The 15,434-nt window shown below is 43.1% G+C and overlaps 2 protein-coding genes across 3 annotated transcripts in view; both read left to right on the top strand.

Annotated features, from left to right (window-relative positions):
• LOC116373083 (uncharacterized) overlaps positions 1-2,848 on the top strand; it is a 44,929-nt gene extending 42,081 nt beyond the window's left edge. Inside the window, exon 3 of the mRNA XM_031821791.1 lies at positions 2,790-2,848. Coding sequence (XP_031677651.1) covers positions 2,790-2,848 — 59 coding nt within the window. The remainder of the gene's footprint in view (positions 1-2,789) is intronic.
• A 252-nt stretch (positions 2,849-3,100) lies between these two features.
• LOC116373085 (uncharacterized) overlaps positions 3,101-15,434 on the top strand; it is a 25,774-nt gene continuing 13,440 nt past the window's right edge. Inside the window, exons 1-2 of one of the 2 annotated variants that reach the window (XM_031821798.1) lie at positions 3,124-3,303; positions 5,957-7,061. In XM_031821798.1, coding sequence (XP_031677658.1) covers positions 5,964-6,632 — 669 coding nt within the window. In that variant the 5' untranslated portion in view covers positions 3,124-3,303; positions 5,957-5,963 and the 3' untranslated portion in view covers positions 6,633-7,061. Of the gene's footprint in view, positions 3,304-5,956; positions 7,062-15,434 lie in introns of those variants that run through there. The other variant, XM_031821799.1, reaches the window with a different exon arrangement.

Genomic DNA, 15,434 nt, shown 5'->3' with positions numbered 1-15,434 from the left:
TCCAGGCAGTATTATGTGGTGTAATCCAGGCAGTATTATGTGGTGTAATCCAGGCAGTATTATGTGGTGTAATCCAGGCAGTATTATGTGGTGTAATCCAGGCAGTATTATGTGGTGTAATCCAGGCAGTACTATGTGTTGTAATCCAGGCAGTATTATGTGGTGTAATCCAGGCAGTATTATGTGGTGTAATCCAGGCAGTATTATGTGGTGTAATCCAGGCAGTATTATGTGGTGTAATCCAGGCAGTATTATGTGGTGTAATCCAGGCAGTATTATGTGGTGTAATCCAGGCAGTATTATGTGGTGTAATCCAGGCAGTATTATGTGGTGTAATCCAGGCAGTACTATATATAGCAGCAGAAACAGGATATTAATACAGTACTACATATTACCAACCTGTCCCCCTGTAACCCCTACAATAGCTCTGGTCCAAGGCGTTATTATGTGCGGCCTGCTTGAATGCTCAGCATCCGCAAGCTTCACGTAACGACCTGGACCAGAGCTATATATAAGTATCAAGTCAGACGAGGTGAAGAATTGTTCTTCAAAGAAGGAAGAAATGGTTGAAATATAACATAAAAATATACACATTGCTGTAATACAGTACCAAACGAATTCCTGGGGATATTGAGCCCTTTATATGAGAAGAGAGACGATGATGAGAGAGTTGTTGACGCTGTTTGCCTTACAGTTACTATGTTGTGTTATACTACCGTTATTCAACTGTGTATTTATAAAGGGTACATCCTGAATGGCACCCTATTCCCTATAGGCCCTAGTCTAAAGTAGTGCACTAGAAAGGGAATAGGGTGTCATTTGGGACTCAGATCCATAAAGGTCGGTTCAGTCAGCACTCACCTCGTATTGTATCAGATAGAACACACATTCCCCTTAACAACAGGAGTTATACTAAAATCACACATTCCCCATAACAACAGGTGCTTTCTCTGTGATCACACATTCCCCTTAAAACCTCTTGGCGCACCGATCCCTTCAGCGGTATCATTTTCGTCAACATCCGGTGAATTGCAGAGCGCCAAATTCAAATTAAATTACTAAAAAGATTAAATTTTCATGAAAATCACAAATGCAATATACCAAAACACAGTTTAGCTTCTTGTTAATCCACCTGGCTTGTCAGATTTCAAAAAGGCTTTACGGTGAAAGCAAACCATGGGATTTATGTGAGGACAGCTCTCAGCAGACAAAACATTACAAACAGCTAGCAGCAACGTAGATTGGTCACGAAAGTCAGAAAAGCAATAAAATTATTTGCTTACCTTTGATGATCTTCGTATGTTTGCACTCACAAGACTCCCAGTTACACAATAAATGTTTGTTTAGTTCAATAAAGATTATTTTTATATCCAGAAACCTCCATTTGGTTGGCGCATTTTGTTTAGTAATCCACAGGCTTGTGCGGTCACGATGGGCAAACAAAAATTCCAAATAGTATACGTAAAGTTCGTAAAATTCTCAGGTTGTTTTTACGATAAATAATCAATAATATTTCAACCGGATGGTAGCCTTTTCAATAGGAGAGAGAGAGAGGTCTCACTCCAGGCGCTCGCACATGCACAAATCTGGGGACACCTAGCTATCCACTGATGTGATCATTCTCGCTCATTTTTCAGAATAAAAGCCTGAAACTATGTCTAAAGACTGTTCACACCTTGTGGAAGCCATAGGGAAAGAAATCTGGTTGATATCCCTTTAAATGGAAGATAGGCTTGCAATGGAAAAGAGATGTTTCAGAATAAAAGCACTTCCTGGTTGGATTTTCCTCAGGTTTTCGCCTGCAATATCAGTTCTGTTATACTCACAGACAATATGCTGACAGTTTTGGAAACCTTAGAGTGTTTTCTATCCCAATTATATGGATATTCTAGCTTCTGGGCCTGAGAAATAGGCAGTTTACTTTGGGCACGTTTTTCATCCAAACATCAAGAGGTTTTAACAACCCTCAGAATCAGGTTATAACAAGGATCTTATTGAAGACATTTACATCATGAAGGAATCCATTAAACTCTTTGGTTATTCCATACCTCTTTTTGTACTAATCTGAACACAATCTCTTTAGGTGTTACAAACATGTCCAGTACATAGTTTGGAGTTGGACCCAGTTCACACAATATGTCTGCATTTTGAGATTATCATATATTTTGATCTTGTTTATCACCTCTAACAGGTCTGATTGGTGACCAGTCTAGTAACTCCTTTATCACCTCTAACAGTTCTGATTGGTGACCAGTCTAGTAACTCCTTTATCACCTCTAACAGGTCTGATTGGTGACCAGTCTAGTAACTCCTTTATCACCTCTAACAGGTCTGATTGGTGACCAGTCTAGCAACTCCTTTATCACCTCTAACAGTTCTGATTGGTGACCAGTCTAGTAACTCCTTTATCACCTCTAACAGGTCTGATTGGTGACCAGTCTAGTAACTCCTTTACCACCTCTAACAGGTCTGATTGGTGGCCAGTCTAGTAACTCCTTTACCACCTCTAACAGGTCTGATTGGTGACCAGTCTAGTAACTCCTTTACCACCTCTAACAGGTCTGATTGGTGACCAGTCTAGTAACTCCTTTATCACCTCTAACAGGTCTGATTGGTGGCCAGTCTAGTAACTCTTTTATCACCTCTAACAGGTCTGATTGGTGTCCAGTCTAGTAACTCCTTTACCACCTCTAACAGGTCTGATTGGTGACCAGTCTAGTAACTCCTTTATCACCTCTAACAGGTCTGATTGGTGACCAGTCTAGTAACTCTTTTATCACCTCTAACAGGTCTGATTGGTGACCAGTCTAGTAACTCCTTTATCACCTCTAACAGGTCTGATTGGTGACCAGTCTAGTAACTCCTTTATCACCTCTAACAGTTCTGATTGGTGACCAGTCTAGTAACTCCTTTACCACCAGGTGCTAAAGGAGGAACTAAAGTAACATGCAAAACAGGCTAGAAAAAAATAGGAGTTTATAACAGAACCTGAATTACTGGTTGTTACTGACGGACTAAAACTGATCCTAGATAAAAGCTCCAACTCGGAGACGCTTCATGAATCGAAGAGGCAGGAAGTTGGGAAGAACTGTGTGGTATGGAACACAGCCCAGGACTAGGATTACTTTCAGTATCATTTCCTGAACACTGGACTCTTCATGGGAAGTCCTGCCCCCAGAGTAAATAACACACACACACACACAGGCAGCAAAGCTTGTAGATCATCAAATCAACTTCTCACACGGATCTACAGGGACATCGAGCACCAGAAAAATAGAGATTACATTTATTTAAAAACACCAGGTACCGTAAAAACATTTATGATGCTTTTTGGTGATCTAGTCTGTCTTTACTAAACAAGTTAGATCTAGTCTGTCTTTACTAAACAAGTTAGATCTAGTCTGTCTTTATTAAACAAGTTAGATCTTGTCTGTCTTTATTAAACAAGTTAGATCTAGTCTGTCTTTACTAAACAAGTTAGATCTAGTCTGTCTTTACTAAATAAGTTAGATCTAGTCTGTCTTTACTAAACAAGTTAGATCTAGTCTGTCTTTACTAAACAAGTTAGATCTGGTCTGTCTTTACTAAACAAGTTAGATCTAGTCTGTCTTTATATTCTTCGAAGTGAAAATGTGCTCAAACCTGCCGGGCTGTTCATGTTCATGACGTTTCATGATAATCGTCAAGAGGGCTCACGTTACTAGGTTACCACAGTTATTTTAGGCCAACGATATCAAATGTCCTATTGTCACTAGTAGAAAGAGGAGGCAGGGAATCGCTACTGAGGTACACAATAGTACATTCTGGTAGACAGAAGGGGCTCTTTGGTAAAAGGGCTGAATTGGTCATCAAAAAGAAAGGAGGACCAAGGCACTCTTCATATAATTAATTCAAATGCCTTTATTTGTAGGTTCAATAGAAACAAAGTTTTAAAAATCCGACGTGTTTCGGCTGCATGGCCTTCGTCAGGGATTTGCTTTCGGCAGATTTTTAAAAGTTTGTTTCTATTGAACATGCCCTACAAATAAAGGCATTTTAATGAATGATATGAAGAGAGCCTTGGTCCTCCTTTCTTTTTCATGTCCTATTGTCACGTTCCACAGCAAGAAAACCAAATATGTCACTGAAACAGAAGGGGGAACTAACAAAGAGTCACTGACAGCAACCAAAACGACAAGGCTGGGGTTTTAGGAGGGGTTCTGAAAGACACTCATGGTGTCCACTGAACGTTGACTAGCAACAACAACTGGAGCCTAAAAGACACCCACCATGAGACCCACTAAATTCACCAAGAACAGGCAAACAAAATGAAAACACACACCAAACTTAAAGACAGGAAGTACAAAGACAACTGGAGGAGTTAACCCTCCACATCTACCAAGACAACAAGAGGAGTTAACCCTCCACATCTACCAAGACAACTATAGGAGTTAACCCTCCACATCTACCAAGACAACTAGAGGAGTTAACCCTCCACATCTACCAAGACAACTAGAGGAGTTAACCCTCCACATCTACCAAGACAACTAGAGGAGTTAACGCTCCACATCTACCAAGACAACAAGAGGAGTTAACCCTCCACATCTACCAAGACAACAAGAGGAGTTAACCCTCCACATCTACCAAGACAACTAGAGGAGTTAACCCTCCACATCTACCAAGACAACAAGAGGAGTTAACCCTCCACATCTACCAAGACAACAAGAGGAGTTAACCCTCCACATCTATCAAGACAACTAGAGGAGTCTGTCCTTAATAAACACGTCTGTCCTCCCCTCCATCTACACCTCCATTGCTTGCTGTTTGGGTTTTAGGCTGGGTCCAGACCTCGTAGCAGTGGCTTATACTGTATATGGAAGGTAACTTAACTGTTTCACCATGAACTGTATTGTTTAATGCTGTCTGTTTCCTTGTACTCTCTCTCTCTCTATATATCCCCCTCTCTCTATATATATATCTCTCTATATATATATCTCTCTATATATCTTGCCAAAGCAAGTGAGGTAGATAATATATAAAGTGAATATATAAAGTGAAATAAACAATAAAAATGAACAGTTAACATTACACATACAGAAGTTTCAAAACAATAAAGACATTACAAATGTCATATTATATATATATACAGTGTTTTAACAATGTACAAATGGTTAAAGGACACAAGGGAAAATAAATAAACATACATATGGGTTGTATTTACAATGGTGTTTGTTCTTCACTGGTTGCCCTTTTCTCGTGGCAACAGGTCACAAATCTTGCTGCTGTGATGTCACACTGTGGAATTTCACCCGGTAGATATGGGAGTTTATCAACATTGGATTTGTTTTCGAATTCTTTGTGGATCTGTGTAATCTGAGGGAAATGTGTATCTCTAATATGGTCATACATTGGGCAGGAGGTTAGGAAGTGCATTTTGTGGGCAGTGTGCACATAGCCTGTCTTCTCTTGAGAGCCATGTCTGCCTACGGCGGCCTTTCTCAATAGCAAGGCTATGCTCCCTGAGTCTGTACATAGTCAAAGCTTTCCTTAATTTTGGGTCAGTCACAGTGGTCAGGTATTCTGCCGCTGTGTACTCTCTGTTTAGGGCCAAATAGCATTCTAGTTTGCTCAGTTTAAAAAAAAAAATCTTTCCAATGTGTCAAGTAATTATCTTTTTGTTTTCTCATGATTTGGTTGGGTCTAATTGTGCTGATGTCCTCTCTCTCTCTCTCTCTCTCTCTCTCTCTCTCTCTCTCTCTCTCTCTCTCTCTCTCTCTCTCTCTCTCTCTCTCTCTCTGTCTCTCTCTCTATCCCTATCTCTCTATCCATCCCCCTCCTCCCTCGCTCCCCCCCCCTCTTTCTCTCTCTCTCTCTCTCTCTCTCTCTCTCTCTCTCTCTCTCTCTCTCTCTCTCTCTCTGTCTCTCTCTCTATCCCTATCTCTCTATCCACCCCCCCCCCCCTCTCTCTCTCCCCCAGGGATACCATGGTTCGAACATTGAACAATATGGCGGAGCTGAGAGGTTCTAGGTTTGGTCGTCCCTGGCCGAGGCACGGACTCAAGCTCCTTTTCTGGTTCGCCAACGATTACATCGTCTTTGACGACGACAACCAGATGTTTGCAAATTACGACCCCGAAGAGGGAGACTTCGGTTTCCATCACTTCCGCAACAGACTTGAGTGTGAAAACAATGTCTGCAAGAGGCTGCTTCCTGATGATGGCTACCCATTCTATGAGGTGGGCAACCTTCACCTCACAGCATCTCATTCCATGCCTAATTATGTCAGGAAGTACAACACTGGTAACATAGATACCAGCAACATGGACCGTCTCATCATCAGTATGCGTCCAGACATGACAGTGGATAAGGTCTATGTGACCCAGCACGAGGACCTGAGGAACTTCGACCCGGTCAACACCTATTGCATCAGCAGGGGGTTGCTCATGATCATGTGCGGCCATTCATCCGCGGACATGTCATTGGGGTACTTCCTGGAACAGGCGGGCTATTCCACCCACGAACCAATTTCAATTATGTATCAGGGCATCGCCCCCAGGGAGTCTAGGGATACCAAGATTAATATAGAAGTTGAATCCAGAGCTCCGCCCAGAGCTGCACCAGGCTTCTGGGAAAGCTACTGTACCATACTGTAACCAGGCTTCTGGGAAAGCTACTGTACCATACTGTAACCAGGCTTCTGGGAAAGCTACTGTACCATACAGTAACCAGGCTTCTGGGAAAGCTACTATACCATACTGTAGATCAGTGTCCTTTAGTCCTGGTTCTGGGGACCCTGAAGGGGGGAACTTTTTAGTTTCTTGCCCCAGCACATTGCAGTTCATTATGGTATGTTAATTTTCACTAATACATTTAGTCGTTTATCAGACACTCTTATCCAGAGTGAGTTCAGTGCATTAAACTAAAGGCAGATAAACAACAACATCCTGTATCACATAGGAAGTCAACTGTTTCTGTTACCATTACTGAGAGGGTTGTTGCTGTTGGGGTCTGCTATTGGCTAATGTACTTCTGTATGTTAAAATACAAAATACATGCATTTTAATTAAATACATGAAAATACACGTAATTTGTCGTTTATTTTTCAAACATTGATCTTTATGTTATTTTGTAATTGTATTTTGACATTTTCCCTCTTTCCCTTGTTGTGATCAATGTAGTTTCCTCTTCACTTCAACCCAAAACATGTGGTGACATTAAATCAATGTGGAAAGCTGATTGGATTTGCAAGTCAACTACATAAGAGCATTTCATCTAGTGGCCGACAATGAATGCAACAAGTAATCATTCTCTAATTCTTTAGAGGCTAATTCATTGAGTCTATATACCAACTCTATACACCAAATCTATATACCAGTCTACCAAGTCTATATACCAGTCTACCAAGTCTATATACCAAATCTATATACCAGTCTAACAAGTCTATATACCAGTCTACCAAGTCTATATACCACATTTATATACCAGTCTACCAAGTCTATAAACCAAGTAATCATTCTCTAATTCTTTAGAGGCTAATTCATTGAGTCTATATACCAACTCTAGAGTCAATCTGATCTATGGTTCATGAGTAGATGTTTGAAGTATGTTTTAGCATTAGCATGTGTGCTAACATGCATCTATATGTACAGTGAGGCATATTTAACATAGCAACTATTTTTTCTCAAAACCATTAAATACTCAAAATCTGAAGTGAATCTGATGTATGGCTCATAAAGGAGAAGATGATTCCAAATGGTTTTGAACATTAGTTCTACATATGCAAATCATGATTTGTTAATAGTTTCCTTGTTTGTTTTTTTAAATATCAGGACAACATTCAGTGTGGTTCATCTTAGAGACGTCCATGATAGGGATGACAAGTTTCAAGTTGATAGGCCACTGTGGAGTGGATTTACAGGGTTTTAAATGGACACATAAAATCAGCTATCTGTTGACCCTTAGCGTTTCTCAGACTAGGTGAAGATGTTCCATGGGCCTCTACATTCTGAATTAGGTGTCATTTGGTCCAAGAAGATTATTTAGCTACTGTTTTGCATATTTTATCATATTAGCGTATGTTATGTACTGGTTAAGTGTGGGAATCTTTGAATGCATCAAAGTTATTTTCTCAAACGCATTATGGACCATTGTGATGAGTCCTATTTAGGGACAATTGTGATGAGTCCTATTTAGGGACCATTGTGATGAGTCCTATTTATGGACCATTGTGATGAGTCCTATTTATGGACCATTGTGATGAGTCCTATTTATGGACCATTGTGATGAGTCCTCTTTAGGGACCATTGTGATGAGTCCTCTTTAGGGACCATTGTGATGAGTCCTATTTAGGGACCATTGTGATGAGTCCTCTTTAGGGACCATTGTGATGAGTCCTATTTATGGACCATTGTGATGAGTCCTATTTATGGACCATTGTGATGAGTCCTCTTTAGGGACCATTGTGATGAGTCCTCTTTAGGGACCATTGTGATGAGTCCTATTTAGGGACCATTGTGATGAGTCCTATTTATGGACCATTGTGATGAGTCCTATTTAGGGACCATTGTGATGAGTCCTATTTATGGACCATTGTGATGAGTCCTATTTAGGGGCCATTGTGATGAGTCCTCTTTAGGGACCATTGTGATGAGTCCTCTTTAGGGACCATTGTGATGAGTCCTATTTATGGACCATTGTGATGAGTCCTATTTATGGACCATTGTGATGAGTCCTATTTATGGACCATTGTGATGAGTCCTATTTATGGACCATTGTGATGAGTCCTATTTAGGGACTATTTTGATGAGTCCTCTTTAGGGACCATTGTGATGAGTCCTATTTAGGGACCATTGTGATGAGTCCTATTTAGGGACCATTGTTATGAGTCCTATTTAGGGACCATTGTGATGAGTCCTCTTTAGGGACCATTGTGATGAGTCCTCTTTAGGGACCATTGTGATGAGTCCTATTTAGGGGCCATTGTGATGAGTCCTATTTAGGGACCATTGTGATGAGTCCTATTTAGGGACCATTGTGATGAGTCCTATTTAGGGACCATTGTGATGAGTCCTATTTAGGGACCATTGTGATGAGTCCTCTGTAGGCACCATTGTGATGAGTCTTATTTAGGGACCATTTTGATGAGTCCTATTTCAGGACCATTGTGATGAGTCCTATTTAGGGACCATTGTGATGAGTCCTATTTAGGCACCATTGTGATGAGTCCATAGTGAATCTGACTTTTAGTCCCTGAGAAGTCTACGATGTGGAGTACAGGTGTCCTTCTACGATGTGGAGTACAGGTCTCGTTCTACGATGTGGAGTACAGGTCTCCTTCTACGATATGGAGTACAGGTCTCCTTCTACGATGTGGAGTACAGGTCTCGTTCTACGATGTGGAGTACAGGTCTCCTTCTACGATATGGAGTACAGGTCTCCTTCTACGATGTGGAGTACAGGTCTCCTTCTACAATGTGGAGTACAGGTCTCCTTCTACGATGTCGAGTACAGGTCTCCGTCTACGATGTGGAGTACAGGTCTCCTTCTACGATGTGGAGTACAGGTCTCCTTCTACGATGTGGAGTACAGGTCTCCTCTTACGATGTGGAGTACAAGTCTCCTTCTACGATGTGGAGTACAGGTCTCCTTCTACGATGTGGAGTACAGGTCTCATATCTGTTCTTTCACTGGCTGCATCTTCACTGAGAAACCACACCTTCAACACTGGTAGCCATCTGAATCGCCGCGTCCCAAACACTCACTGGACCCATTTTTACTTTCTATCTCTTTTTGATTTTTAATTTGTTTATACCTTCCGGAAACCTGCCTCACACAATGTGATACGGAATCGCTATTATTTTTAATTTTTAGAACACACTCAAGAACCTCCAGAAGCTAACCAGCTAACTAGCTACAAGCTATTTAGTCATTGTTAGTTTTTTTTTACCTGGATAACACTCGCCAGTCCAGCTTCCCTGCCCCATCCACCGCTGCCCCCTGGACACTGATCTCTTGGCCACATAGCTGATGTACGCTGGACTGTCCATTAATCACGGTACTCCATTCTGCTTGTTTGTTTTATCTGTTTGCCCCTTTGCCTAGTCAACGCCATTTTACCTGCTGTTGTTGTGCTAGCTGACTAGCTGTTGTTGTCTCACCTACTGTTTTAGCTAGCTTTCCCAATTCAACACCTGTGATTACTGTATGCCTCGCTGTATGTCTCTCTCAAATGTCAATATGCCTTGTATGCTGTTGTTCAGGTTAGTTATCATTGTTTTAGTTCACAATGGAGCCCCTAGTTCCACTCTTCATACCCCTGATAACTCCTTTGTCCCACCTCCCACACATGCGGTGACCTCACCCATTACAACCAGCATGTCCAGAGATACAACCTCTCTCATCATCACCCAGTGCCTGGGCTTACCTCCGCTGTACCCGCACCCCACCATACCCCTGTCTGCGCATTATGCCCTGAATATATTCTACCATGCCCAGAAACCTGCTCCTCTTATTCTCTGTCCCCAACGCTCTAGGCGACCAGTTTTGATAGACTTTAGCCACACCCACATACTACTCCTCCTCTGTTCCGCGGGTGATGTGGAGGTAAACCCAGGCCCTGCATGTCCCCAGGCACCCTCATTTGTTGACTTCTGTGATCGAAAAAGCCTTGGTTTCATGCATGTCAACATCAGAAGCCTCCTCCCTAAGTTTGTTTTACTCACTGCTTTAGCACACTCCGACAACCCTGATGTCCTTGCCGTGTCTGAATCCTGGCTCAGAAAGGCCACCAAAAATTCTGAGATTTCCATACCCAACTATAACATCTTCCGTCAAGATAGAACTGCCAAAGGGGGAGGAGTTGCAGTCTACTGCAGAGATAGCCTGCAAAGTAATGTCATACTTTCCAGGTCCATACCCAAACAGTTCGAACTACTAATTTTGAAAATTACTCTCTCCAGAAATAAGTCTCTCACTGTTGCCGCCTGCTACCGACCCCCCTCAGCTCCCAGCTGTGCCCTGGACACCATTTGTGAATTGATCGCCCCCCATCTAGCTTCAGAGTTTGTTCTGTTAGGTGACCTAAACTGGGATATGCTTAACACCCCGCCAGTCCTACAATCTAAGCTAGATGCCCTCAATCTCACACAAATCATCAAGGAACCCACCAGGTACAACCCTAACTCTGTAAACAAGGGCACACTCATAGACGTCATCCTGACCAACTGGCCCTCCAAATACACCTCAGCTGTCTTCAACCAGGATCTCAGCGATCACTGCCTCATTGCCTGTATCCGCTACGGAGCCGCAGTCAAACGACCACCCCTCATCACTGTCAAACGCTCCCTAAAACACTTCTGTGAGCGGGCCTTTCTAATCGACCTGGCCCGGGTATCCTGGAAGGACATTGACCTCATCCCGTCAGTTGAGGATGCCTGGTCATTCTTTAAAAGTAACTTCCTCACCATTTTAGATAAGCATGCTCGGTTCAAAAAATGCAGAACTAAGAACAGATACAGCCCTTGGTTCACCCCAGACCTGACTGCCCTCGACCAGCACAAAAACATCCTGTGGCGGACTGCAATAGCATCGAATAGTCCCCGTGCTATGCAACTGTTCAGGGAAGTCCGGAACCAATACACGCAGTCAGTCAGGAAAGCTAAGGCCAGCTTCTTCAGGCAGAAGTTTGCATCCTGTAGCTCCAACTCCAAAAAGTTCTGGGACACTGTGAAGTCCATGGAGAACAAGAGCACCTCCTCCCAGCTGCCCACTGCACTGAGGCTAGGTAACACGGTCACCACCGATAAATCCATGATTATCGAAAACTTCAATAAGCATTTCTCAACGGCTGGCCATGCCTTCCGCCTGGCTACTCCAACCTCGGCCAACAGCTCCGCCCCCCCCGCAGCTCCTCGCCCAAGCCTCTCCAGGTTCTCCTTTACCCAAATCCAGATATCAGATGTTCTGAAAGAGCTGCAAAACCTGGACCCGTACAAATCAGCTGGGCTTGACAATCTGGACCCTCTATTTCTTAAACTATCCGCCACCATTGTCGCAACCCCTATTACCAGCCTGTTCAACCTCTCTTTCATATCGTCTGAGATCCCCAAGGTTTGGAAAGCTGCCGCAGTCATCCCCCTCTTCAAAGGGGGAGACACACTGGACCCAAACTGTTACAGACCTATATCCATCCTGCCCTGCCTATCTAAGGTCTTCGAAAGCCAAGTCAACAAACAGGTTACTGACCATCTCGAATCCCACCGTACCTTCTCCGCTGTGCAATCTGGTTTCCGAGCCGGTCACGGGTGCACCTCAGCCACACTCAAGGTACTAAACGATATCATAACCGCCATCGATAAAAGACAGTACTGTGCAGCCGTCTTCATCGACCTTGCCAAGGCTTTCGACTCTGTCAATCACCATATTCTTATCGGCAGACTCAGTAGCCTCGGTTTTTCGGATGACTGCCTTGCCTGGTTCACCAATTACTTTGCAGACAGAGTTCAGTGTGTCAAATCGGAGGGCATGCTGTCCGGTCCTCTGGCACTCTCTATGGGGGTGCCACAGGGTTCAATTCTCGGGCCGACTCTTTTCTCTGTATATATCAATGATGTTGCTCTTGCTGCGGGCGATTCCCTGATCCACCTCTACGCAGACGACACCATTCTATATACTTTCGGCCCGTCATTGGACACTGTGCTATCTACCCTCCAAACAAGCTTCAATGCCATACAACACTCCTTCCGTGGCCTCCAACTGCTCTTAAATGCTAGTAAAACCAAATGCATGCTTTTCAACCGATCGCTGCCTGCACCCGCATGCCCGACTAGCATCACCATCCTGGATGGTTCCGACCTTGAATATGTGGACATCTATAAGTACCTAGGTGTCTGGCTAGACCGCAAACTCTCCTTCCAGACTCATATCAAACATCTCCAATCGAAAATCAAATCAAGAGTCGGCTTTCTATTCCGCAACAAAGCCTCCTTCGCTCACGCCGCCAAGCTTACCCTAGTAAAACTGACTATCCTACCGATCCTCGACTTCGGCGATGTCATCTACAAAATGGCTTCCAACACTCTACTCAGCAAACTGGATGCAGTCTATCACAGTGCCATCCGTTTTGTCACTAAAGCACCTTATACCACCCACCACTGCGACTTGTATGCTCTAGTCGGCTGGCCCTCGCTACATATTCGTCGCCAGACCCACTGGCTCCAGGTCATCTACAAGTCCATGCTAGCTAAAGCTCCGCCTTATTTCAGTTCACTGGTCACGATGGCAACACCCATCCATAGCGCTCCAGCAGGTGTATCTCACTGATCATCCCTAAAGCCAACACCTCATTTGGCCGCCTTTCGTTCCAGTACTCTGCTGCCTGTGACTGGAACGAATTGCAAAAATCGCTGAAGTTGGAGACTTTTATCTCCCTCACCAACTTCAAACATCAGCTATCTGAGCAGCTAACCGATCGCTGCAGCTGTACATAGTCTATTGGTAAATAGCCCACCCGTTTTCACCTACCTCATCCCCATACTGTTTTTATTTATTTACTTTTCTGCTCTTTTGCACACCAATATCTCTACCTGTACATGACCATCTGATCATTTATCACTCCAGTGTTAATCTGCAAAATTGTAATTATTCGCCTACCTCCTCATGCCTTTTGCACACAATGTATATAGACTCCCCCTTTGTTTTCTACTGTGTTATTGACTTGTTAATTGTTTACTCCATGTGTAACTCTGTGTTGTCTGCTCACACTGCTATGCTTTATCTTGGCCAGGTCGCAGTTGCAAATGAGAACTTGTTCTCAACTAGCCTACCTGGTTAAATAAAGGTGTTCTCAACTAGCCTACCTGGTTAAATAAAGGTGTTCTCAACTAGCCTACCTGGTTAAATAAAGGTGAAATAAAATCAAATAAAAAATCCAAGCCCAGAGCCATTGGTCATCTCTCTTGTCTGTCACCTGACCTAGATTAGAGAGACGACAATTGAGAATGTACATTTTTTATTTTATTTAATCTTTATTTAACTAGGCAAGTCAGTTAAGAAAAAATTAGTATTTACAATGACTGCCTACCCCGGCCAAACCTGGACGACGCTGGGCCAATTGTGCGCCGCCCTATGGGACTCCCAATCACAGCCGGATGTGATACTGTCTGAATTATATAGCCTGGAGCACATGTCTGTCAAATCCAAAATGGCACCCTATTCGCTATATAGTGCACTACTTTTGGCCAGAGCCCATACAAAGTAGTGTACTATATAGTGGATAGGGTGCCATTGGGTCTCACTAGTGTTCCATGTTCTGATGCCTCATTCAGTAGTAGCAGGTTGGAGCAGGGCGCTGGCCCCTGGCTTCGCTAGAGGAAATGAACCCCACATGGGCCACATCCACTGACTAGTCAACTTTTTTGTAAGACAAGCCTGATTCCATGTTGTGTAATGATATAAATCCATGGAGGTGGGGGAAGTGCATGTTATGGTTTAACTGTCATGTGAATATAGTAATCATTTATATTGCAAAGCTAAGTAGACTTTACTGTCTATTTTCTGTGTATTTTAACTTTCGAAACTATGGAGAAAATCACAGAATAAACACTTAATTTAATCTGAAAGATGTGTGTGGTTTAATGGCGCTGCTTGGTGCTCCTTGTGTTTCCACATGATCCTCTCACTCCACCATGTGGCCACAGATGGAACAGCACTCCAGACTGACTGAAGAGGAGAAAGAGATGGAGAGTGATGGAGAAAAACAAAGAGAGGTATGAAGACGCCGATACACATCAGGTCACGTTGATACAGCCTCCCTGTGTTATGTGGTGTAATCCAGGCAGTACTATGTGGTGTAATCCAGGCAGTACTATGTGGTGTAATCCAGGCAGTACTATGTAGTGTAATCTAGGCAGTATTATGTGGTGTAATCCAGACAGAATTACGTGGTGTAATCCAGGCAGTATTATGTGGTGTAATCCAGGCAGTATTATGTGGTGTAATCCAGGCAGTATTATGCGGTGTAATCCAGGCAGTACTATGTGTTGTAATCCAGGCAGTACTATGTGGTGTAATCCAGGCAGTACTATGTGGTGTAATCCAGGCAGTACTATGTGGTGTAATCCAGGCAGTATTATGTGGTGTAATCCAGGCAGTACTATGTGGTGTAATCCAGGCAGTACTATGTAGTGTAATCTAGGCAGTATTATCTGGTGTAATCTAGGCAGTATTATGTGGTGTAATCCAGACAGAATTACGTGGTGTAATCCAGGCAGTATTATGTGGTGTAATCCAGGCAGTACTATGTGTTGTAATCCAGGCAGTATTATGTGGTGTAATCCAGGCAGTATTATGTGGTGTAATCCAGGCAGTACTATGTGGTGTAATCCAGGCAGTATTATGTGGTGTAATCCAGGCAGTATTATGTGGTGTAATCCAGGCAGTATTATGTGGTGTAATCC

This window comes from Oncorhynchus kisutch, unplaced genomic scaffold (assembly GCF_002021735.2).
Source record: "Oncorhynchus kisutch isolate 150728-3 unplaced genomic scaffold, Okis_V2 scaffold4017, whole genome shotgun sequence".
Lineage (NCBI taxonomy): Eukaryota > Metazoa > Chordata > Actinopteri > Salmoniformes > Salmonidae > Oncorhynchus > Oncorhynchus kisutch.
This window is presented reverse-complemented; position numbering and strand designations above follow the sequence as displayed.